This window comes from Lissotriton vulgaris, chromosome 5 (genome assembly GCF_964263255.1).
Source record: "Lissotriton vulgaris chromosome 5, aLisVul1.2, whole genome shotgun sequence".
Lineage (NCBI taxonomy): Eukaryota > Metazoa > Chordata > Amphibia > Caudata > Salamandridae > Lissotriton > Lissotriton vulgaris.
In genome coordinates, this window is record NC_141693.1 from 401,650,919 (window position 1) to 401,676,121 (window position 25,203).

Below are 25,203 nucleotides of genomic sequence, written 5' to 3' on the forward strand. Positions count from 1 at the left end.
CTACGCGGGAGCACTTAAATGTTGACGATGGGCTATGTGAGATGTGACGACAGTGGTGAGTGGTGAGGGTAGGGACCTATTTAAGTGAAGTGAAAAACTAAAAAGGTAAATATTCCCTGGCTAGTAGAAAAAAATTCTTTATTGACTTCTCTGGCTGGGAACAGTAAAAAGGGGTTTGAAGAGAGTAGAACGAAATACGTTATCCACTTGGTCCAAGTAGATAACGCATTTCGTGAGAGAGAGCTTATCTCACTACCTTTAGACACTAAGTTTTCACCTTAAACGAATAAAATATTAACTTTTTTTCACATCGATATAATCCTTTTGCCCCTGCAAGATGCCTGCAACTTACACGAGGCCCACCTCCCCAGCTGATTTTGGTCCCGGGGACCCCATCTCTGAGGGCCGAACATCAACTTTAGGGGGAGGGGGCATGCAGCCCCACTCCCCCGTCTGATTGCGGTCCAGGGGAGCCCATCCCCCAAGACCTTGTGCAATTCTCATGGGGAGAGAGGTACACAACCCCACTCCCCAGACTGACTTCAACCCCAACCCACGGTGCCCGATGTGACTAACAGTGGGAAGGGTCACTCGGCCCCCCTCCCAGGACCAATTTCAGTACCCGGGACCCCATCCCTGGGGTACGGCATCAATTTTAGGGAGGAGGGGGGGTGTATGCGGGCCCCCCTCCCTAGGCCATTTTGGCCACAGGCACCTCATTCCCCTAACCCCAGTGCAGTTTTCATGGGAGGGGATACACGCCCCCCTTTCCCAGACTGACTTTGACCCCATCACCAGAGCCCGATGTGATTACCAGGGGGAAAGGGGCATGCAGCCCTCCTCTCCAGAATGATTTAGGCCCTGGAGACACCATCCTCCGGGCCCTGGCATTATTATCAGGGGGAGAGGGGGATGTGGCCCCCATCCCCAAGCCAATTTTGGCCCGGAGACTGCATCTCCAGGGGCCCAGCATCACTTTTAGGAGGAAGCAGGGGCACACAGTCCCCCCTCTTCAGACTGATTTTATTTCCGGGCACCCCATCTCCAAGGTCCCGACATCTTTTTTTAGGAGGAGGGGACATGCAGCCCCCACCCCGGAACAATTTTGGCCCGGGACCCCATCCCCGGGGTCAAGCACAATAAAAGATGGGGGTCCTGGTGCCAAAACATAGTCTCTGTGGGGGAGCTCCAAGGCCTTAGCGGCACCAGCTTTCTCCCTCCATACAGTGGTAGCCGGCATTGCTCCCACCCACATTGTGCAGTTACTAATGCTTCTCCCTGCGGGTGGGAGCAATATTTTTATCTATTTCCCGGCCCGCATCACTGCAGAAAGTGAAACAGATCAAAACTCCAATCCATGCGGGCGGGAGCATTTTTGAAGCTCCCACATCTGGGAGCAGATTTGGTGTTTGCTGGAGTTTTGAAACTGATCCCATGAAAGAAGAGCAAACACAGGTTTCCCTGCCTGCGTTGTCGAGGGCAGGAAGACCGCTTTGTCCCGGGGTGGGCTCCCCGGGACATATCATTTGAGGTGGCCCCATGGGATGGAGTCCCCAGGGCCATTAATGGTTCAGATAGGGGGCCACGTGGCCCCCTCCCTAAACATCATATGTTCAGCCCTGGGTGTTGGCTCCTCTGGGCTGCTCGCTCAGGGAAGGGGACCCCACGTCCCCCACCCCATAAATATTGTTTTCAGCCCTGGACGTGGGTTCTCATTGGCCTCTGGAGGCTCGGCGAAGGCAGCCACGGAGCCCCCCACCTCCCACTTATGAATGCAGCCAGGTCGTCATTTTATTTTCAAACCCTGCAAGACTCTTTGCATGTTTTGCTGTTTTTTCTCTAATTTGGCCCCAGTGGGGGTCTCTTCCCTGGGGCCTAGAGGTTCAAGGTATCCCTACCCTGCCCCCTTATATATATATTTATTTTTACTTCACGACATGGCACTAAGTCCCCGAGTCCTGTAATGGCAGCCAGCAACATTTTTTACATATTGGTGGCAGCCAATCAGAGCGCTTGCTCCTGCAGGAGTCTGACTCCCACGGGAGTGAGCTAGCCCAAGGGAAATAAAGCTCCATAGGCCAATCAGAACGCTCCATTTTTAAACTGGCCATCCCGCAAGAGTCTCTCAAGACTCTCACTGGCCCAACTGCCTAAATATACAATTATTTTTCGCCTTAAATGTCACAGAAATTACTTAACGGATTTACAGCAGATAACAAAAAGCACAATCTGTGGGCCAAGCTCTAGCTTCATGCTGAATTTGGTGTAATTCTGTTCAGCAGTTTTTGCTGTAGCCCATCTTAACGAAGCCTATGGAAAATGCATGGGGATTTTAGTTTTTGGGCCCCCCTTTTTTCTCTGCCTTCGCTTGACGGATCACCCAGAAACCTTCCAGGAAGGAGCTGAGGTGGATACATCTTTTTGGGGGAAAGTTTTGTGAAGATTTGTCAAACAGTGCCAAAGTAATTAGCAAACAAAAAATGCTCTTTCTATGCAAAACCCGACCTAACTATAACTACCTAGTGGCGACCATCACTAGGTAATAAATCGTATATATGTGTAATTTAAACTTTTTAAGCAGACTGTGAATTAAATAATTATATGGTCTGTGGAAGTTGCAAGGACTTCAGCGTATGTCAGTCCCTCTTGTTCTCCTCCACACCACTCTCCTCTTTAGTCACTTTGTTAAACAATTACACTCTTTTTCACCTCATATCTTTCTGAAAAACTCAATCATCATATCTCACTCCTCATCTCTTTTCTCGACAGCACCCTCTTTTCACTTTCTCTTGCACTTACTTCCTTGCATCACCAATTCCCCCCCCCCACACAACATACCCACTCACCTGTAAACACTGTATTTCACACTGTCAATATTTTGACAGTGGTGTACCTCCTTTACATACTTTCACATATAATCACAATTTCAATTGGCACACCTGACCATTGCTTTGTGTGCTTTGCAGAGAGGCCAAGGATAGGATGAGCATGTATTCCAACCCCTTTATGACCCACTGTCAGGCAGTGTGAGAAATTTGCACTGTGTTTGGCTTGAGCTCCACAGCTCTCAGTCCTAGCCCACTCACAACCTGAACTCACAAGAGTGATTAGAATGTGAAATGTAAATGGGAATAATTAGATATGGGCAGGCCAATGAATACTTGAGCCAGGCTCGAGCCAGATGCCAATCTCTGGATCTGCTCGAGCTCCTCCCGGACTTTTGAGCGCAAAGTGAGCCGAGCTTTAATGTGGCTTATGTCTGACACCCACGCTCTAATGTAATGAGACAAGAGTCAAAGAAAACACCTGCCAAACATCTTCAGGGCTCGGCTCATTCATGGGCTCTTAGAGTCCAACCAGACCATTGGCTCGGCACTGACTCGGCTCTCCCTGTTAATTTGTTGCCTCGCCCAGCTCTAGGAATAATATTGGTCTTCCCAGGCTGAGAGGGCGGTGCCTGTTTTTGCTGGCTGAGGCTGTTGCTGTTGATGGGGTACAAGAGGTGCACGACATTTACAAAAAGGTACAGTCACCTCTCTGGACGCCACTTTTCGAGGTTGGTGGGTTAAAGTGTCTGAAGTGTTAACTCTCTGGATTACTGATTGTTTGAGAACGTGGCAGAATCATCGAGATTTAGTGCGGAGTAAATGTCAGAGCCAATCAAATGTCTATAGCAAAATATATTAAGTTCTGAAAATCAGAAATGACTGCATTGAAAGGTGCCAACCTTCTCCTTTATCTAAGCAAAGGAGACGTAAGAGGATAGAAACATTCAAAAAGAAAATACTCAATAGGGTAATTCTGAGGGTATTCCACCTAAATATTGTTTAAAAAATGTCATGCTACTATACCACTAATGTGACTAGAACAGAGAAGGATCATAACAGCATACAAAGGGATTGACAGCTGGTCTGTGTTACAGACTCCAGATAGTTCAGAATGCCGCGGCCCGTCTGGTTTGCGGCTTTCCACTCAGACATCATATCTCTCCTCACCTTCGGAAACTACACTGGCTGCCTATCCCTAAGAGAATTGAGTTCAAAGCCATGATTTTGGCTTTTCGGGCCACTAAAGGCTTAGGATCAGTCTACTTTACCTCTAGTCTCCGCCCATATAGTAATTCCAGAGCCCTTCGCTCCAATACTAAACAGTTACTAGTCACCCCCAGATTCAAAAAAGCTCGATCAGGAGGCAAAACTTTTCAAGTGTGTGCTACCAATCTCTGGAATAAACTTCCACCTGCCCTCCGTTTTATTCAGTCTGAACCTGAATTCCGAAGATCCCTCAAAACTTTTCTTTTCTGTTAGCACTTCACTTTCTGTACCTACAGCTTTCTGATCATTAGCGCCGGGACACCCCGTTGGGGTAGCTGCACGCTTTATAAATGACACAAATAAATAAATAAAAGTAGTGACAGTGATGATACTTTACCACCGATCCCTTCACTTGTTGCCCAACGACAAGGTAAAGCTGAATTACTACGGTTAAGTAAACTTGGAAGCTTTCGAGGGAACAAGAACTAGAAGATTTCTTTTTGTGTATTTGTGTGTTTCAATGGTCTGTTCAGGTTCTTCATTTTGTTGTTCATAGTCCTCTTGTCTGGTCCACAGTATGCTCTATGTGCCACCTTGGTATTCGCAGGTCTCATGCCAGTAGTCCAAACCATGCTTCTAAGATACAATGGAATAGGCTAAACCATGACCCATTGAAGGCTGGGTAAATGCAGAAGCTAAGGGCCATATTTATCAACATTCCGTTTTGCGATTCCTAAATAGCGATTTTTAAGGAATCGCTATTTAGAAATCGCAACATGGTATGTATGTAAAAAATCGCTTATTTTTAGCGATTCCTTAAAATTCCATAATTGCGATTAGCAAATTGCTAATCGCAATTAAGGAATCATTTCCCATTCATTTCTATGGGCCAGGAGGCCCATAGGAATGAAGGGAAAATTGCAAATCGCAATTTGCTAATCGCAAACTGTGAATATTTTCAAGGGTGCATGGGGTGTCTCAATAACACCCTGCTGCACCCCTGAAAATGACATGTGTGCGCATATGGCGCACATACATGCCCTAAGGGCATGTATGAGCGTCACATGGCACCTTTAGATTTTTTTAAAAATACTTTTTTAAAAGAATTCGCAACTTACCACCAACTAGAAGTTGGTGGTAATTTGCGATTCCTTAATGGCATTTTGGAATGTTTTTTTCCTTGATACATTGCATTTAAGGAATCGCAAAGTTTGCAATTCCTTAAATGCAATCGCAAAATAAGGAATGGCAAATTTAGCGATTCCTTATTTTGCATCAAATATGTTTCATACATACCATTTAGCGAAAATGGGTTTGCAAACGCCGGAATTCTGCGAATTTCGGCGTTTGCGAACCCATTTTGCCTTGATACATATGGCCCTAAGTGTCCAAATGGAATTTTGGTTAAGAGGAATCAATCAAACAATAAATTAACTGCATCTAAAAAGTGAAGTCTGAGTGGTTTTGAGTCTTCAAAGTGATTAGGAGCTGTGATGGTGTCTCAAACAAGCTTAATCCCCATTGGTTTAAAAACATAATTATTTGGTGCCTGGTAGACAATGGGTGGCCATCTTTAATACAATTATTGTTTAGTGGAAATTAAAATAACCGGTAACATTGCCATTCGAAGATTCCAACCACTCAGGGTAAAATGACCTCAATTAAAAAGGGAGAAACAGAGTCAACCATCGGAATGATGGAGCATAAGGCCTGTATTGACCATGGCAACTCCATCGTCTTCCCAGCTTTCCAATATTCGAATTGTAGTTTTGTCTACTTTTTGTAGACCTCTTTCACTTCTTGCACAGATTCACTCTCAAGGCTCTTACCATCGTTGAAGTCACGCCCAAGCTCATGGTTGGGGCATCGCTTCACCACCTCCGTCACATGCTCTGCCTTCTTGTAGACTGGCATAGCTCGGATGATGGTGCCAGGTGATGGTGGCGTGGACACCTTGATCTGGATGGGACATGTCTTGGCAATCTGGCAATACAGTTTCTTCAGGAGTGGTGAATACTGTGGAGGAAAGGACAGAGTCATTGAATGTATTAGGGCTTCAGATCTGAGAACACTTAATGCAAACGCTGGGGCTGAAAGCAAAGGTGCCATCTCAGGATAGTTCATATTCTAACAGGAACACTGGTCCTAAATTTGGCACAGGAAGTACCTGAGGGGTGCATGTAAGTCAGACATTTGACTGATTAATTCCCACCATTTCTTACCGTTCAGCTTTATGCTCTTCTAACCTATGACCGATTGGATACTGCCATTGACAGCACTTCAGCAGAATCACTCACTTATGAGGTGGCTCATGGATACCCGAAGTGCGGTATTTCACTTACAAAGGCAATTTCCTTGTTAAAGAGCAAACCTGATCTTATCACCCAGCAGCCCTCATTTTTGGGTCTTGCCTACTGGACAGGGCATGCGCTGTCTGTTGCAAGACAATTGTTAGCTTACAGTAGTCCTACAGCCAGCCCATTGGTTGGTTTGATTGCCACTTTCATTAGCTTGCTTCGCATTCATTAGTGTGTGAGTTTTCTTTCCTCTTGTTTTTGTCTCTCCCCTGGAGCACAGGCTTATTACTTGTGTTCTTCCATTACTCCCTTTTTTATGTGCTTCTTTTTTTATTTCTGTCAAGCACTCCATGAGAGTGCATGTGTTTTCCAGATGTCTTCCTCATGCACTTCTCCCCATTGCTGCACTTACTTCTGTTGCTCTTTTGTTGCCCATGCTCGTATCCCCTACCCTCCTCCACAAAGCCCTTCTGTGCTTATTCCCCTGAGTTGCTTTGTCACCTGTGTGCTTCTCTCCCAGCTCTGTGTTGTGTTCTCTTGCTCTCTCATCTGTTTGCTCCCATCATGATTCTAGCTTTATCTTTGCTTTCCCCACCTGTGACCACAATGCTTCTTTCCCCCACCAATGCCCACCGTGGTCCTTCCTCCAAACAGCACCCACGTTGCTTCTCCCACCCGCGCCGCCGGTGTTGCCTCAGCCTCCCCTGCCCTCCTGTTGCTTCCCCAGCCCTCTGTGATTCCATATACAACCCTTCTCCTCCCTGTTGCTTCCCCTAACCTGCACCAACTTTTTTACTTTTTGTTGAGTGATGCAACTGTATTCGGCAAACAAAAAGGACAAAAAAACAATTTTGTCATTTTGTAGGAGCATGCATGCTTGGTGTGTGAGCCTGGAACATACCATCGGCGGTCGTGTTATGGGCATGTTTTTCTTTTTTTAAAGCCATGCTGCACTGCCATTGGGGATGCCGTATAGCATGGCTAGAACCGTTCGCAAAGCCAATGGGTCCCAAAAGTGAAACCTATTGGCGTTGCAAAGGCTTGTTAACTTAGTAGAAGCCCTGTATTAAAGCATGATGTCTGCAGACTAGTAAGTGTGGAATGAGGGGTGGATTGAAACATGAATTGAAAGTGGAGGTGATCAATGCTGTGCAATTCTTCCAGTTTATTGGCATTCATCAGATCACCAATGGGAAGAATACTCATTGATTAAAATCACGTAAAATGACATTATTCTATTGCTGCATTAACTGTCACAGACTTATAACGGATAGAATTAAAAAAATGCTCAGGACAATACAGATTTCCAAGGCCCCCAACTTCTACGTTCCTATTTTTCTGCCATTTTTCTGTGGGATTTTCACCTTCACCGCCACCTTCCCCATTCCCACTCTTTACATATTTCGGGGCAGATTTACAAGCCCCTGGCGCCACCAGTACGTCACTTTTCGTGATGTACTGGTGGTGCAGGGGGCTCCTCCACATTTACAAGGAGAGGAAAAGCCACCCTGCGTGGCTTTTACTCTCCTTGTAAATACGGCCCCTTCACACGCAGCACTTTGCGTAGAAGGGGCGTTCCACAGGTGTTGCTGTGGGTGTTCCCACACAACACCCATGGAACAAGACACATCTCCAGATTTACAAGAAATCATAAATCTGGAGATGCGTGTGAATCCTACGCCACCCTAGAGGTGGCGTAGCGAGGCGCAACGAGGAGAAATGCTTTCATTTCTCCTCGTTTTTTTCCTCTTTCAATGCGTGCTGCATTCTACAGCACGCATTGAAGAAGGAAAATACCTGTAGTGATTGTTTTTGTGCAGGAAGGGACACCTTCCTGCACAAAAACAATCTCCCCACAACGCAGGCATCCTTGCACCATGGTGCAAGGTTGCCTGCGCCAGCGCATGGCTGCAGTTTGTGCACTAGCGCAGGGGGAAGCACAGACATGAGACATATTCTTGTAAATATGTCGCATCCCTGAGCTTCGGAAGTGCCATAGCGTGGCGCAGCCAAAGGGCTTGCGGTGCCATGCTGCGGCACTTCCTCGTAGATCTGCCCCTTCTTTTTCAACTTCTCTTTCAATTCATTACACCCTCTTTCGTTTTCAGTCTCTCTCTATCTCTCTTGCTTTCTGCTTATTTCCTCTCACTTCGGAGTTTAGCACAGCCCGCCACGCCTGCTTTGGATTAGGCTCCACCCCTACGGATAACAGCTGGGCTCAATTCCTTTCTAAATCATTCAGACGACCCTCTTACCCCCTTGCTTGGTTGTGCACAGGGTGGTCCCACACGACACTGCCCCCACTCTTGTCTTCGGAGCCCTAGAAGTGACGCTTCCCCAGCCCCCAAGGCGGTTCCGGGGCCATGGGAAATGCAGAAAGCCAGTTTAATAATGCAATGAAGACACAAGGCCGACCAGCGGTTTCCGCGGGCTTGATTAGGCGTTTAAATGACAAGGGATCATTTCCTCCCCCTTGCTGGCAGGTAAGCATAATTCTCTGAGGACGTCACTGCCGACGGGGCAGGTGCGTGAACGCCCCAACGTATGGCGCACGCGGAAGAAGCCAGTAATTATTTTAAAGCAACACTGCACACTTAGAATAGGTGACAGATGGTAAAAGAACACACACAAACAACACGTCACGCAGGTACATTGCCTTAATGTACCCTCCCCAAAAACGAAAAATCGACAAGCTTTACAATACCAGAGACTTATGAATGGTTAATTTTAAGGCGACTACGACGTTTTTAGGGACTCCTGTGGTTATCTGGCCACTACTTTCAATAATAAATCCTAAATGAAAGTCTATCAATATTTCTAACTTGACAGGAATTGGGTTGCACTGACTCAGTGTTAGCTGGGGCTTTGCGTTTCCAGTCCTGGGCGTACCTTTTACAAACCATTGTAATCTAGGACGGTGGAAGGGCTTTAAGTGGGTGTTGAGACGGGTCCCTATCGAGCTCTACATTTTTGCCCTCACCCTCGTGGTGAAAAACAAACTTAACTCTGCAGCAGTGCCACCCTTCACTGCCTTTGATGTCACTTCAAAGGGACTCCTTATAGTTCTTTTACAGTCTCATCATTTCAGAACTGAAGCATTTTCAATATTATATATACACAACAAAGCCATAGCTGTTGCTTATTTATCTGATGCAACTAACAACCCTTGACAAAGCCAATAGTCCTGGCTTCTTGTAGGTGTAATGTTACTTGCTGTATTATATATCTGGTTGTCATTCAATGACAGAAGCAGTAAAATACTATGCTAATCAAAAATGTTTAGCTTACGTGTTTTTAAGCCAAGCCCTTAATTACATCTGTCACGCCCCTTTGAGAGACCCCCCCCCCCCCCCCCAGGTTTTTTATCCCACTTTAAGCGCTGAACGGTAGTACAATTATATTGGCTCCTCAATCTGAGTGAAAAAGGTACTTGCAAACATATAGCACTGCCAAGTCTGATACCACAGGTTGTCTCGAGGTTGGCTCAGAGGGCCGGGACTGTAAAGTAGACAATTGCTGAACAGACCCAACTCTCTCCCTGTGGTCACAGGAGCCTCTAAATCCAGCATTGGCCTGGGTCATAGTTGAGGCCACAATAATGATCAGACTGGCACAGATAATAGGCCCGGCACCAACATAAAAGTGTCACCATTAGCAAATCAAATAGCTAAAATAAACACGTGACCCATGTTTGAAAATTGGTGCAGTTTTGAACTTGAATAAGTATTTTGCAATGGGAGACTGCATGCATTTGTGCTTGCTGTATGCAATATTTGTGGTACTATCGGAATTCAACAGTAAAAACCTGCCCACCAGATGGTAAAACGGCTCCACAAACAGCCAAATATACGCCCCAGGCGCAGCCCTGTGAGGCCAGCCCACACACACACACGGGCATCCTTTCTGGCACTACCAGACTGCCCATTCTCTCAGTCCCACCCTGGAACTGAAGGGCATCGACTAGGTGCTTGTTCACCCCTGGCGGCTGGACCAGGCTGTGCAGAACGCTATCTATCCTCTTTGCATATATGGTGTTTTTCTACAGGGAGGGCATGGGTGAGACGGGGATACGGCTGACATGCTGCAACAAGAAATTTGGCACTCAAAAATCTCTATATATAAAAAAAATTCCAAAAATGCGCTGACAGCAAAATGGGCCAATGCGCATCAGTTGCTTTTGCTCACAGATCTGCTTAAACAAGTCGAAATGCACCGGCAACAACAGATCGCAAGTAGACAAAAAGCCCTTGTATTGTTCCCCCGAGAACTTCAGTAGAAATGAACAGATGTCTGCCATAAAAGGGCTTTCGCTAGAATTCTCAGACTTTTCATTCTTCACCAGAACTGAGGAGATTTCCAATACGTTTCACTATTACAGGGCACTTATTGCTAGGACCTTAGAATTGTGTATATCTGCGATCATCCATTTTCAACACTTTTATGGACTTGCCACACTTGCCACATATCCCACCATCTACTACATAATTTGCAGATTTAAACAAAACATGTTTATAACTCAAACGGGTTAAAAATGACAAAACAACCGCTGCACTTGGAGTTGCCCAGTGAGAGAAGCTTTGCAACAAGTAACAGCCAACTATTGGTTGCTGATTGCTGTATTCAGGTGTTAAACTGGGACTAGTGAGTACATTCTTCATTCAAATAATTTAAAACATACATTTCTCAATACCCGAGGTAAAACTTAGATAGATTGACAATTTAACAAACATACTTTTATCTGTACCAGGGTAACATTCAGTTATTCCAGAGCAAAATGTATTTCAACTCTCATGCATGCAAATCCATCAGACGGTCGAACCATCCAATTACCACAGCCTACTGTGATGTATCAAACATGTAGTGCAACCAAGGGGGTGCTGGTCCCATTCACTGACCTTCAGAGAGAATATGTGCTAGCACTGACGGAGACATTTCGGTACCTAGAAATAAGGCATGCCCTGTTAACGGTGATCCTACGGAGGGGTGCCCTTCCAGAATCGTCGCCACCGGAAGATAGGTTTTTAATGGACCATATGAGTCTCAGGCAATCTCTCTAACCTACCAAAAACGTGTTAATAACTCACTGGACCCCCTCCAGAGTCTCAGAGACCATTGCAAAGTAGATCTGTGTGACCTGGTGGATGAGGAATGGCCGGATGCGCCTGGCCTCTCCCTGGGAAGTGTCCTTTTTGTAACAACCTAGATTAATGCAATTCGAGATACTCCACAGAGCCTATCTCTCCTACAACACCTTAGTTTAGATGGGCAGGGGCTCGTATTCCACCTGTCACAGGCGCTGTGGTCAAGAGGGTACCTTTCACCATATACTCTGTGAATGCCCGTCTGTGCAGGTTTCTTGAGAGTCTTTAATAAATTGTATGCATGAGGTATGTGGCGGGGAGTTGCCACTCTCGCCTAAGTCGTGTTTCCTAAATACATGGGATGCTACTGAATTGAGTCGGAAGGAACAGATCTGGGTGACCTTGGGGGTGGCTATCGGCAAATGTAACATCTCCCGCTTGTGCGGGACACCATCTGCACCAGCGCTCAGAGACTGGAAAAAGGACATGGACTGGTGCATGGCGACAAAGATGGTTATCTATATAAGCAGGGGTTGCCCAGTAAAGTGGGAGCAAGTTTGGGTAAGTGGAATGTTTATAGGGAAAGTCCTTGCATAGGCCCCTCCATACTGTCCGTTGGTGCCTTTGCCTCAGGACTCGAGGTCTTCAAATGTACGCAATGATGGGTGATGGGAGAGTCTGGAGTAACAGTGGAACATGTACACCTGCATGCTGTATAACCTATATGTGCACACAACTACTGTGTTGTGTTTGCTGCCATATGATGTGTTGTACGATCAATAAAAAGAAGTTAAAAAAAATTTGTGCATAACGATGCAGAATTAAATTGCCCAACGCTTGTTTCACCGTTTAAAATAGACAAGTCTATATGAACAAAGATCTCTGTGTTAACACTTGTTAAAAAAAGTTATAAAAGCAATATTTGTGCATTAGTGTTGCAGGCGGATAGCCACACCAGTTCACCTCATAGAAGGTTGGTACACGGAGGTCCAGATATAAAGTGCATGGTGTATAAATACAGATTAATACTTATAATACACAGGTTCTATCTTCAGGGCTTTCTGTCGATATAATCCCATGGCTACAGTGCCCATAAACTCCACAAAATGGGTGATGAGTCTGCTGTCCTTGCCCTGGAAGCAGTGATTCCTTGCCTCCTGGCAGACCCAGATATTCAATTTTCTAAGCATGGGTTTTGGCCTGTAACATCTTTCCCGCTCAAAGCTGGGGCAGGGGCACAATACATGGTAGTTATGAAAACCTTACTTTTTAATTGTGTGATATGTTTACAGGATGGGAAGGGAAATATAATTCTATGGGTGGGAGAAATTTGCGCAGTCGCGCTACGCAAAGCTCTGTAAAACGGTAAAACATCTCCTCGAGTACGCAGAGTTCCGCGAACAGGCAGAATTGCTTGTTCGGCCTGTTTGCAATGGTTTTTTCCTGTTCGCGAATGCTGTTTGCGTGCTCGGGGGGAAATATCTCACAAACACGCAAAAAAATTTACGATGCCGCAGAATGTTTGGCAATTCCGCGTTCTCCATGGAACACAAAACTGCCCAAATTCCGCAAATCCCGCAAACGGAACGGAATTAACCGCCCAGGCCTACTTAATACCCTCAAATGTTGTGAGGGTATAGGGCAAAGGGATACTTCCAAGGTAATAAAATTTCCCCTCTAGATTAAAAAAGAGGAACAATATGTGCAATGTACAAAGGTGCTAGCATTTGACAGTGTACAATTATCCCCTGCATATACTTGTACATTTTTTAAATATTAGCGGCTACAAAAACATGGAATTCTCAAAACCTTTTCAGGATTTCTCCTGGATAACTTTGACTGACAAAGTTTCTAGAGTTAACCTGTGATGATTTTGTGGATTCTTGTTAAGTGCGAAACTACAACCATGAGGGAAGATAAATCTCTGCTCGTAGTTCCCCCTTTTCTTTGTAAATTGGGCCTGATATGTGTGTAAGGTAAGTTTACAATTAAGGAGACCTAGTTTTAGGGAAAGCAGAAAAGATCAATGTAGATTAGTACCTCTCACAGACAGAGAGAGCTGTGGAAGTGTCACTCACATGTTTTTTAAGGTCATAGTTCCACAATATCCTAAGTATACTAACATAAGGAACATAATGCAAAATGGATCTACGCTCTTTGGGTCCAATACAAAATGACTGTGTGATGAAAAAAAAATCCCACTTATATCCTCTGAAGGTCGCCGTCCCTCCTCCGGCTTCATCTCTTCTCCGAAGCAGCAAGCACCCAGGTTCCCTTAAGCCAATCACGATGCTGCTGTCACCATAACAGCAGTGTTGCGATTGGTCTGAGCACTGTGATTCGGCCCTCAGACAGGCAGTGGGAGCCTGGGCATGCTCTCCACCCAGGCTGTGCAATACAGCCAGGTGGAGAAATGCTAAGTGCGCATGACTGTTTGGCCGGCTCAAGATGGCCGACCAAACCGTCATGTGCACTTAAGTGCATGAACTATTCCTTCCCCTGCTGCTTGTGAGACAGCCAAGCCCGCCCGCCCTAAAACTGCCTCAGTAAGGAAAAATAAAATGATAACAAGAACATGTTACTATCATTTTATTTTTCCTGTTTTCCAGTGCTGAAAAGCAGTGGGGCGACGCTCCTCCGCCTTAGTGGAGGAGCCGCCACTGACCCAGCTCTAAAGAGGGCTTTTGTCACACCTCTCTCACAGGAACCCTCCATACATCTTCCAGTGACCAGAGCCCATCATTCCATTTCTGGTCGCACTGTTCCTTGATACTTTTGAACAGGTCAAATATGAATCACCTAGCATTCTACATTGAGGACAATGGTCTTTTAGATTTCCTATCGGTTGTGTTGAACCTGGTAAGGGGGTCTGATTTTGACATGATTAGTGTTCCAGAAAACCTCTGCTGGACAGGCACCGGGTTGGCGCCATGGTCAATCTGGATCTCTTTGTCACATTTAAATCAGTGAATCAAGGGATTCCTGTCACCAGGCTGAGAGAGATGCTGCTTGGAAACACTGTCCTAATGCCTGACCTACCAACATACACAGCGCCACCGTGTGTTACATGACATCAGCTCTCTCACACGGCCTCCCGGTGAAGAGCCGATGTCACAGGATGTGCAGAAACGTAGTGGAAAATGTTGCCAGCAGCGGGTTTCAATTTGTGTCCGGAATCTCTGCACAGTCTCCATCCTTTAGGGGTTTTGCCACCTCCCCAGGATGGTGGGTTAGCCTCAGTATCCTTTATAATTTGTCTTGGAGTGGAATGGGAGGGTCTGGTTTGGCAGTAAGGGGCTCTAAGCCCTGGCCCTCTTCTTCACCCCGCCCGTTCCACAGTTGGTCAGGTAGTGATGGGCATAAAGCTGCTCCCCCACTTTAGATCCTGCCTCATGAGCCCCACCCTCCCACACACACACAGAAAACATATTTTCAAAGTTGGAAGATTTGTTACATGGGTCAAGATCTTTCTGTTTTATCGGCATCACGATTGGAAGTATCTGACACTAAAGAGCTAAATAAAATTATGTTACCAAAAAAAAGTCAAACTGTGAATTAGTACCGTCTGAGGAAAGGTTTCCACTTATTAGTACCCGTTTAACAATTCGATACAGCAATCAGAAAGATTAGACGAAGGGCAACCAGTTTACCTTTGCAGAGTACCACGAGGCACTTTTTATTTACTAACAGTTTGATCCATTTGCACTAAAAATATATCTTTTGTTTGAAATCAGCAAATTATGCAGCTTTTATTGGAAATGTGACAAGCACCGTAAAACCATAATTATAAGGAAAAGGCACTGATGACAAACGAGGGTAACTTTATTGGCACTAAAATTCGTCATTTCACTACCACAATTTCATCACCGGCATATGAAATCCACTTCAAAGTCGCTTTGAATGTCCACAGGGCACCCATTTTGTTTAATGTTTATCTGCAACGGATAGCAAAATTGAGCAGATCGTTTTGTGTCTGTTTCAGGACTGATACCTACAACCCTCAATTGACCTTGAAGGCGAAATGGATAATCCTCTTTCGTTAGGTAGGGTTCTTCGGGGGACTCTGTTCAATACGTTGCCTGGTCCCTCACTACCTGAAACTGCATCTGTCTGAGGTGAAACCTTGATCATCATCAACCGGCGAGTGAGCTCATCGCTAGCCTTACAAACTCCACGAGGTGGGAACAGGTGTGACGTAGAACTTGGAGATTCTGACTGACTGACTTCTCACTGGAGTTGCCACCACAGTTAAAAGTTAAAAGAGTATTCTACTTAATCTCATTCAAAAAAAGTGTCTCTTAATTTTTAAAAAGATATAAGCACATTTAGGAGTTGCGACTTAGCTGAGGAAGTGAATTCAGATCGCTGCAGCCAGAGCGGGGACCACTCTCAGGACTTTCAAGGACAGCCCGTATCACACCAGGGCTACAGAGCTAACACTGACGTCTTGTGGAAATAGGAGAAATATTCCAAATCCTGTGCGCTCCTCTTGTCATGGCTTGGGGCATAATCAACGGAGCAGTAGGGTCCAGGCATACACTTAGCTCACTGCCTCCATCCTGCTAGTGTTCAGCAGGTCAATGTTCCTTGTTTGGCTTGCTTCTTCTTTGCGGTGTGTGCTCATAGCTGTGGAATAATCTCACACGAATCATCGGATCGATACCTAACTGACTCCTCTGTAGGAGGGGATTGAGGTAAGGTCTTTTATCTCATTAACAGGCGCAGCAGCAATAGACCTAAAGGTGATATCGTATGTTCTACAAATGTACGAGATGAACGTAAACATGGATCTAAGGTAACATGTTCATGTGTTCAATGGCCATGACATATATTGGCCATGTGGCCCATGATTCCAGGAGATATTGTCAAGACACCGTGTTGTTGACCTCATTACTTTAAGCCACAGGTTTTAATTCTGCTTACAGCCAATTTAAAAGACATTCTTGTGTAAGGATATAAATAACTTGGCTGTGTTGTTTGTCAGCTCAATGGTATGTGGTTTACACTCTCTGCCATTGACCTTGGATCTTGGAGATATGGATTCTAATCCGTGTTCTCTGCATTTAATCAGATATTGTGTGATTATGGCAATTTACTGCATCTATCTGTGCCTGAATTTCCAAATATTTAGAACGTGTTGATGTCGAAATGTAACAAGCATTTGCAAAGCCAGTAGGTCTGGTGTTGGCTGCAAGCTTTTTGGTTTTGTTAATGCTTATTTTGTTTAGCAAAACGTATTGTTGGAGGAGGTGCCGGCCCTCACCAGCATAAACAAAAACATTGCTGAAAGGAAACATTTTTTGGGGTCTCAAAAAGCACACTGCCACAGTAGTCCCGGCACTGAAGTGAACTACTTTGCATGTGGATGTGCTTCTTGTGAAAGGGCAGAATGCCATCACTCCGAGTGGTGGCAGCTAATGGCTGAAGTGGTCGGATCAATGCAGAACATTGATTTGAAACATGGATTATGGTAAGACCATGTGCATAGGTAAAATTGCAATCTAACAATTTAGAATGAGATAGCTACAACTTTCCCTACAATAACATTATTGGTTAAAGATGTTAAATATCAATGTAAATGAATTTTATATATTAATTTTAACTGTAGATTTTTTTTAAGTGCTATAATGCTACTAACGTTGGGGCTTATTCTGATGTCGGTGGCAGGCCCACTGCCATCTACATGAGCGGTCCAACCGCTGGATTCTGATCCGGCTGTCGGAGGCATTGGGCAGGGGGACCGGCCACTGCTTTCCCTCATGCAGCCCGTCGGTGCAGCGGATGGACAATAAACTCCACAATAGAGGCTCAGGCACCGCCATAGGAATTACAATACAGGTCTCCATTTGCCTTTTCATGGTGGTCCAACAGCCATGAAATGGCAGATGGAAAGATGGAAAGGCGCTTTGGAATAGCAGATTGAAAGGGACTTTGGGGCCCCTAGCAGGGCCTCCACTATGGGGCCTGGGGGGGCGCATGTGGTGAAACCCCCACATCCATGTGCAGTGTGCCAGGCAGCACGAGGCTCAAGGGGCACTGATGTGTAAAATATGCCTTTTTCAATTGCAGCTTGTGCTGCGGCCATGTTTCAGGTCGTGGCACAAGCTGCAATTGGAAAAGGGATATTTCTGACCGCTGTGCTGGCGGTCACATTGGAATACCGGGAGTGGAACCGCCGACTACTAGTCGGGCGGTTTCACTTCCACTGCGATGTCGGTCGGACGCTTGTCTATCTGACATTGAATGAGCGCCTTAGTTTTGAATTAAATGTTTAATTATTTAAATATATTATATTGAATAAAACATGCCTAAAGTTTAAATTAAATTATATATATCACAGTTTCTGGCTAACACTAGACAGTAATGTGTACCAGCAGGTACACATCACACTTTATGAATAAAACATTTCTAAAGTTTAAATTAAAATATATCCCACTTTCTGGCTAACACTAGACAGTAATGTGTTCCACCAGGTACACATCACACTTTCTGCCACCAGGCCACACACATTGCTAGGGCCCTACTCATTGCCCCTGACCGGTAAACAGCCTTTACAATGAAACTTTTACAACTTACTACCATTACAACGCGGTCATTACAACGCAAACCATTACAATGCATTGCGCTGGGGGGCGCTCTAGGATAGGAAATAAGTTTAATTTTCTATCCAACACCTTCCCTAGTGTCCACGGGGACTGTGGTTGGAAAAGAAAATAAACTTTTCACTATCCAGCACCTCTAAGCGCTATGCGTTGTAAAGGTATGCGATGTAAAAACCGCGTTGTAAAGGCAGGCGTTGTAATAGCCTGCGTTGTAACGTCATACATCCAATGTGTATTTTAATATGTTATCTGTCACCGTCTCGAGTTTAATTGGGGTGCTAGTGGTTGAGTCAGATGCCTCTCATGCCCCCTTCTGGTGGTCAACTAAGAGGTGATGCTTTGTCTTAAGAACCTGGCTATTGACTATGTCACCAAGATACTCCCTCTTCAAAGTAAGGCTCTGCAACACCTACATATATCTACAAACCAGACAATATGCAGCATTCCTTCGGAATCCGTACTGCTGGATGGTGTATTTGGCACTGTGCACGACGCTGGAGGAGGGCAGCCCATCTTGCGAGCGAATGATTTGTTAAATTCTTTTGTCAGAAACATGTATTGCCATGCAGGGACAGGCAATGCAAGCCCTCTGCAGGTGTGTAGGAGGGAAGTGCCCCCATTCTTATAACAAAAGAAGGCATTATCAGGAAGAATATGAGCACATGACAACATGTATTTTTCATAAACCAGGTGCAAGTTTTTTCAAATGAAAGAGATGAGGATGTGAGGGTTAAAGTGAGGGGGAGCAGCAGATCACCTCCCGAAAAGAATTCACTTTTCTGCATTTCGCGTAACTAAACCGGAGCTATTGCTAGGATATTGTCTTATATCTTGACTTAAAAAATGACAAACATTGATGGAACCACATACTGCTGCACACATCTGCCTGAGACCCGGTGCCTCCGGGTCTAATCCTGACCAGTCGACTCATCCTTTTATCTTTCAAAAACCGATAAAATTAGTACCACTAAGTACCATAATAGTAACGCCAGCTATTTACAGGAGCAATGCCTGTTAGCAGCTGTCCTATTAGCACCCCTTAGTAATTGGAAACTTAGTTAACTACCGTCACCACCATCATTTCGTATGTACAACGATCAGTAATGGAGAATGAGTGAATCATAATTCAAGTATATTAAAATTGCGCAGAAATGATCAGGGTAATTCTGCATTACTCTTCGACTCACCCTTACCAATAATAACTCAATTACTCCTGCTTATGTAATTCAGAGTAATTTGGGGGGAAAATCCGACCACGAGAGCATTAGCAGCTTCTCGCGCTAGCTATTCATGTTCTGCTGCATTTAGCACTATTTCCTAGTGCAAAATGCATCCTTGCGTCCATTTTGAACTAGAGGGTACCTTTTTGTGCTAAACGCAGAATTAATCTTCTCGCATAGTTATGCGTAATCTCACTGAATTCTTATAGAATTCTGCGTGATTACGCTCCATTGAATTATGCAGGTTACGCCTATCCCTATTCACAACATTATACACTCTGCTAAGTGGGGACAAGTTTACAAAGCTATTGGCTGGACACAAATGCACATAACCCTGACAAACGGCTGAATTTACCCTTGTGTAGAAACTTGTAGTTCACAAGAAGTATGCATTAGGAGATATATCAAACAATATACAAAAATTCTGTGTTGCATCAGCCTGATATAACGCAGACTCAGTTATGTACACAGTCACAAAATGTCTCTGGGAATTCAAAAGGGACCACCTGGCAGAATGAACTCTATATAAAACGATAAAATAAAGTTTAAATAAAGTGGTGTAAAAGAGGATACAAGAGTATTGGAAAGCTCACACAAAGTCAATGTATTTATCTCGCTTCTCATATCATTCTATTTGCACCCGAGTGGGCCTGAAGTAATTACTGTAAAAAGAGAGGCAAACTCCGCTAATGAACCTTTCATTCAAGATATAGGTGTAGAAAGAAATAGGGTGTATTGGAAACAATTGTACATTGAATGGAAAATCAGCAAACGTTTAAAACGAATACGTTTGTGAGTTTTCTTAATCCTTCGCATGAATGTTGATGCACTGTGCATATTATAAAAGTTTATTTGTCATGAGATGGGTTTAATTCACCTTTTTTTTTAGAGTAGTGTGAAATTGTGGGTGCAATGTATGTAAATTATTACTTACAGACAAGAAAGCGGGTAAATGTATGGGACATACCAAATCCTTCTAATTTTCCTGCTTGTGTAGGCATAAGTTAATGCTTGCGTAAAACACAACTTTTTCCACAATGAGCCCTAGTCACTCACACCCAAATAAAATTTCTAGGAAGATGAGCTGCTTCTAGTGTTCCCAGAAACATAAAGCTACATTAAAGCTTTGGATCACCCTATTCGTAACTCACTCCATCCTCTCATTGCCCACTTCCATTAATACCTTTTCAGACTGGACTGGGGCAGTGTGCCCTGCCTTGCAGAATCTGAAGAAAGAGATCATGGATCCATCCAATAATCCTTTTCCAATCCTCCATTCATCCAGCTGCAGTAAGGGATGGATGGTCGGTGTAAGATGTAAAGCGCTCTGATACCTGATGTCTCGGGTCTAGTTTGCGCTATATAAAACTCTTAGAAAAAATAAATAAATAAATAAACGATCCCATTATTTTCGAAGAGTGGCATTGATTTTAATATTAATCCCAAACCACATAAACTGCACAGTGTTGCCACAAGCATGAGATTGGCATGTTGTACACATGAGTTTCCTGCTCCGCTATTACGGCACCAAGCCTGGTAAACTCCAGTAATCTATCAATACTGGGCGACCTCAATATTCATTTTGAGGATCACAAGAACATTATAGGCAAGCATTTACTAGATGATCTTGCGGCAATGAACATAACGCTGTGGAATGCGGGTCCCACCCACAGTGGTGGTCAGTTATTGGACCCTATTCTGTCCAATCTTCCACACATACATTGTTTTCCCGCTTTACCTTTACATTGGACTGATCATTTTCTATTTAAATTTAGTTTCGTCATCCCTAATACCTCCATTCCTTCCATGAAAACACCGATGATTGAGAAAAGAAATTGGAAAAAGCTTGATATAAATGTCCTAAACAAAGCCCTGGACTTTAAACCTCTGGGCGTTGTTTCTGATTCAGACGATATGGAAACTGTGTCACTCAAGGCTAGCATATGGCTCAAGGAGGCGATTGATTCGTGTCTTCCTCTACGACACAAAAAAGTCACGGTCCATAAATCTCCTGCGTTATGGTTCAATGAATCTCTCAAAATTGAGAAATCCAAATGCAAAAGGTTGGAACGCATTTGGAGGAAACACTTTTCTTTAGAAGCAGGGCTCACTTATAGGAAGGAACTTAAGGAATATCATAAGGCTTGTGCAACAACAAGGGTGCGCTATGTGACCAGGACTATTTCCGAGGCAACGAATAAGTCGAAAGTACTATTTAAATTAGTAAAGGAACTGGCGGGTGCCCAAACAATAGTCAGTCCACTGCCTTTGAGTAGTGGTCAATGTGAGGAACTTGCCTGTTTCTTCACAAAGAAGATTGAGACGATTTACTTGGACATAGCAAATCAACGTCTGGTGTCCAAAGTCAATATTACTGATCATACTGGCAATAGTGATCTGGCCACTGCCCGCAGCTTTGTTTGACGTATGAGCCCCTTATCTTTTGGCCTGAGATTAATGTGCAAGGCCTAAAAGATATTTTAGGTAAATTAAAATCTGGATCACCGGCTGATCCACTTCCAATCTCGGTACTGAAAATGTTGGACACTCCGCAGCTCTCCGAGACCTGTAGAGCTCTTAATCAATCACTATCAAATGCTAATCTTCCATCTATGTGGAAGCATGCTATGGTGAAACCATTGCTGAAAAAACCATCAGCTGATCCTAAGATTTTAGCCAATTTCAGACCGATCTCCCTTCTGCCAGCTTATTCTAAAGTTTTGGAGCGGCATGTTCATTATCATCTAGCCCAGTTTACAGAGGCAAATGCTTTACTTCATCTATCTCAATCGGGGTTCCGCCCAGGGTTCTCTACAGAGACCACATTGTTGGGCGTTACTGAGAATCTACGCCTTATGTTGTACAGAGGGGACACAGCTGCGCTGATACTCCTTGATCTCAGCGCAGCATTTGACACCATTTCTCACACCATTCTATTAAGGTCTCTCTCTGCAATGGGTATTCATGGTCTTGCCCTGTACTGGATCGCATCTTTTCTCACTCGGAGAACATTTCAAATCTTCTCACATTCGGCCTCCTCTAACATTCATCTGTCTCCTTATGGGGTACCTCAGGGTTCGGTACTAAGTCCTCTGCTTTTCAACTTATATGTGACACCTCTCACACAGATTGCTGAATGGGAAGGCCTGACTATGTTCATGTATGCAGATGACTCGCAAGTTACGTTCTCACTGTCAAATTCTGATCAAGCATCTCCTTCCCTCCTTCAAAATGGTCTCAGACTGTTACCAAATGGATGAGTGATAATTTGCTCAAGCTAAATGGCGGGAAAACTGAGGTCCTTATTTTGGGTCCTAAGCAGGACCTCTGGAGTCCCAGACACTGGCCATCGGAAATGGGAGCCCTGCCCATTCCTTCTGATCAGGTGCTAAATCTGGGGATGACTATTGATAAAGGCCTGACTATGCAGCCCCAGGTCAGGAAGTTAACGGCCTTATGTTTCATCATCTTACGCTGGCTAAAGAAAATCATTTGGATGTTGCCAGAAGACTCACAGAGGTCAGTAGTAAATGCCCTGGTCACTTCTAGGTTAGATTTTGGCAATGTCCTCTACTTAGGGGCATCACAGGTGGTCACCAGACGCCTCCAGCCTGTCCAGAATGCTGCTGCTAGGTTGTTATGTAAATGTCATAAAAGGGAACACATGTCAGGTCATCTCCGGTCTTTACATTGGCTAAGAGTCGAGAGCAGAGTCAAGTTCAAAACTCTTAGCTACATGCACAAAATAAAATGGGGTATGGCCCCGATATATTTACAATCTTTGATGCATGTGTATACTCCTGCCCGCTGCTTGCGTTCTTCATCTCTTGGCCTATTCAGCTTGTCCAAGTTTCGCCTTTCCAGAATGGGAGGCAGGTCCTTTTCTGTATTGGGTCCAAAGCTGTAGAATTCTTTGCCGGTGACTATCCGAAGGGAATCCAGTTATTTCTGTTTCCGCAGAGCCATCAAGACCTGGCTGTTTGATCGATAACTCTCTCTGATCTCACAGAATAATAATGTTCTAGCTATATAGCTCACTGTCTCGCTAGCGCCGGGAAACCGTTTTTGGGTAGCTGTAGCGCTCTATAAATACAATAAATAAATAAATAAATAATATGTCAATAAATGTGATATACTGCCCATTGATGCAGCTATCTAATATGTTGATTCTCTCTACTTGAATATGTGCTGTTCGTAAGATCTGGGTGCATGTCGGTCAAACGGAGTCCAAAGAAGATGGACTGTCCATGGGAACAGTCTGGCAGTCCAGGCTGGAATGTTCCCATGGGCAGCAGGGTTAAGGCTGATTCGCATATGACTGGGTCTAAACTGAGGTGGAAACGTTAGCAAACAATGGATTTAACCCAGATCTGTGATTGGGGGTGAATGTTTGACAATGTGAGGCATTGCGTCCATCATCTTTTTGTGTTGCTATAGTTGCCCTAAGTGGGGCGGGAATGCTCAGACGTGAGTCCCTTGCTCGCTATGCCATTGGATTCAAGCTAGCCTGGCTGATGAACGGTGATACCCTAAAACTGGTCACTAGATACTTGTTTCACAGTCCAGGGAGTACCTGGCCTGGCAGTTTGAGCTGACTGTTCCCATGGGGAGCAGGGTCACGACTGATTTGCATGTGGCTGGGCCCAAACTGAGGTGGCGTGGTGAGCAAAGAAACATTGGATGTAACACAGATATGTGACTGGGGGGGTGAATGTTTGGCAATGTTCAGCATTCCATCCATCATCTTTTTGTGCTGCTATAGTCGCCCTAAGTGGGAAGGGTATGCCCAGATGTGGGTCCAGTGCTCGCTATGCCACTGAGCTCGCTATGCCACTGAATTCAAGCTAGCCTTGCAGATGAGTAGTGATATCCCAAAACCGATCCTCGGATTCTTGTTTCCAGGGAGTACCTGGCCTAGCAGTTCAGGCTGGACTGTTCCCATGGGGAGCAAGGTCAAGACTGATTTGCATGTGGCTGGGTTCAAACTGGGGTGGCATGGTGAGCAAAACAACTGTGGATTTACTCCAGATCTGTGAATGGGGGTTAACGTTTGGCAATGTTCAGCATTCCATCCATCATCTTTTTGTGTTGCTATACAGATCACTGTCCCATCTCACACGCATCACTGTCCCATCTCATACTCATCTTTGCTCCATCCCACACATAACATTATCTCATTTCACGCACATCTTCGTCTCATCTCATATACATCTCTGCCACATGCCATATACATCTTTGCCCCATCTCATATGCCCTTTTGTCAGACATATAGCTTAAAAGAGTAACAGCAGGGTCTTTACAGTTTTATCTTGAAAGGGAATCCGCGGCTTGAAATTTACAATCTGGAGGTAGGCCCAGAGCAGGTAGGGAGATAGTTCTTCTTCGTGTTAGAAATACTCTAAACAGTCACGACAGCCGCAAAGAAGGGCTCTACTAGGTAGGTACGCTTCACTTCCTCATTTACGTGCCTTAAAGGCGGAAGGTATGGGATACAGTCATTCGTGGCAAGATTCCTTTTTCAAAAACACAATATGCATCATGTCAATTAGAACTCAGGGGAATATTTACCAGTGAATGGCAAAGCATGGCGTTAAGCAAAAATTGCTAATGCCACGCTCTGCCCTACGTTATTCCTATTGCTGGCGCAAAACTCAGCTGCCTACTAGCACCAATGCAGGCACCCTTGCACTATAGTGCAAAGGTGACTGCGTTGTGGGAATGATTGTTTATGTGCTGGATGGTGTCCCTTCCTGCACATAAACAATCACAAATGGTGAACTGTTACTCCTATGTGTGCTGCATTGTGCAGCATGTATAGAAGTTGGAAATCGTCATTTTTTAATGATTGTTTTTGTGCAGGAAGGGACACCTTCCTGCACATAAACAAACCTTCGTGGCGATTTGATGTTTCTGTGTGCGCTGCACAATGCATCAGCAAAAACAAGGAGAAATTAGAAATGTCTCTTTGT

At 44.7% G+C, this 25,203-nt stretch overlaps 1 protein-coding gene across 2 annotated transcripts in view; it reads right to left on the bottom strand.

The window, feature by feature from the left end:
- Positions 1 to 25,203, bottom strand: part of TP73 (tumor protein p73) — a 309,820-nt gene that overhangs the window by 45,634 nt on the left and 238,983 nt on the right. For both annotated transcript variants that reach the window (XM_086921747.1, XM_086921748.1), the window contains one exon: positions 5,864 to 6,050. In XM_086921747.1, the coding sequence (XP_086777873.1) occupies positions 5,864 to 6,050 (187 nt within the window). The remainder of the gene's footprint in view (positions 1 to 5,863; positions 6,051 to 25,203) is intronic.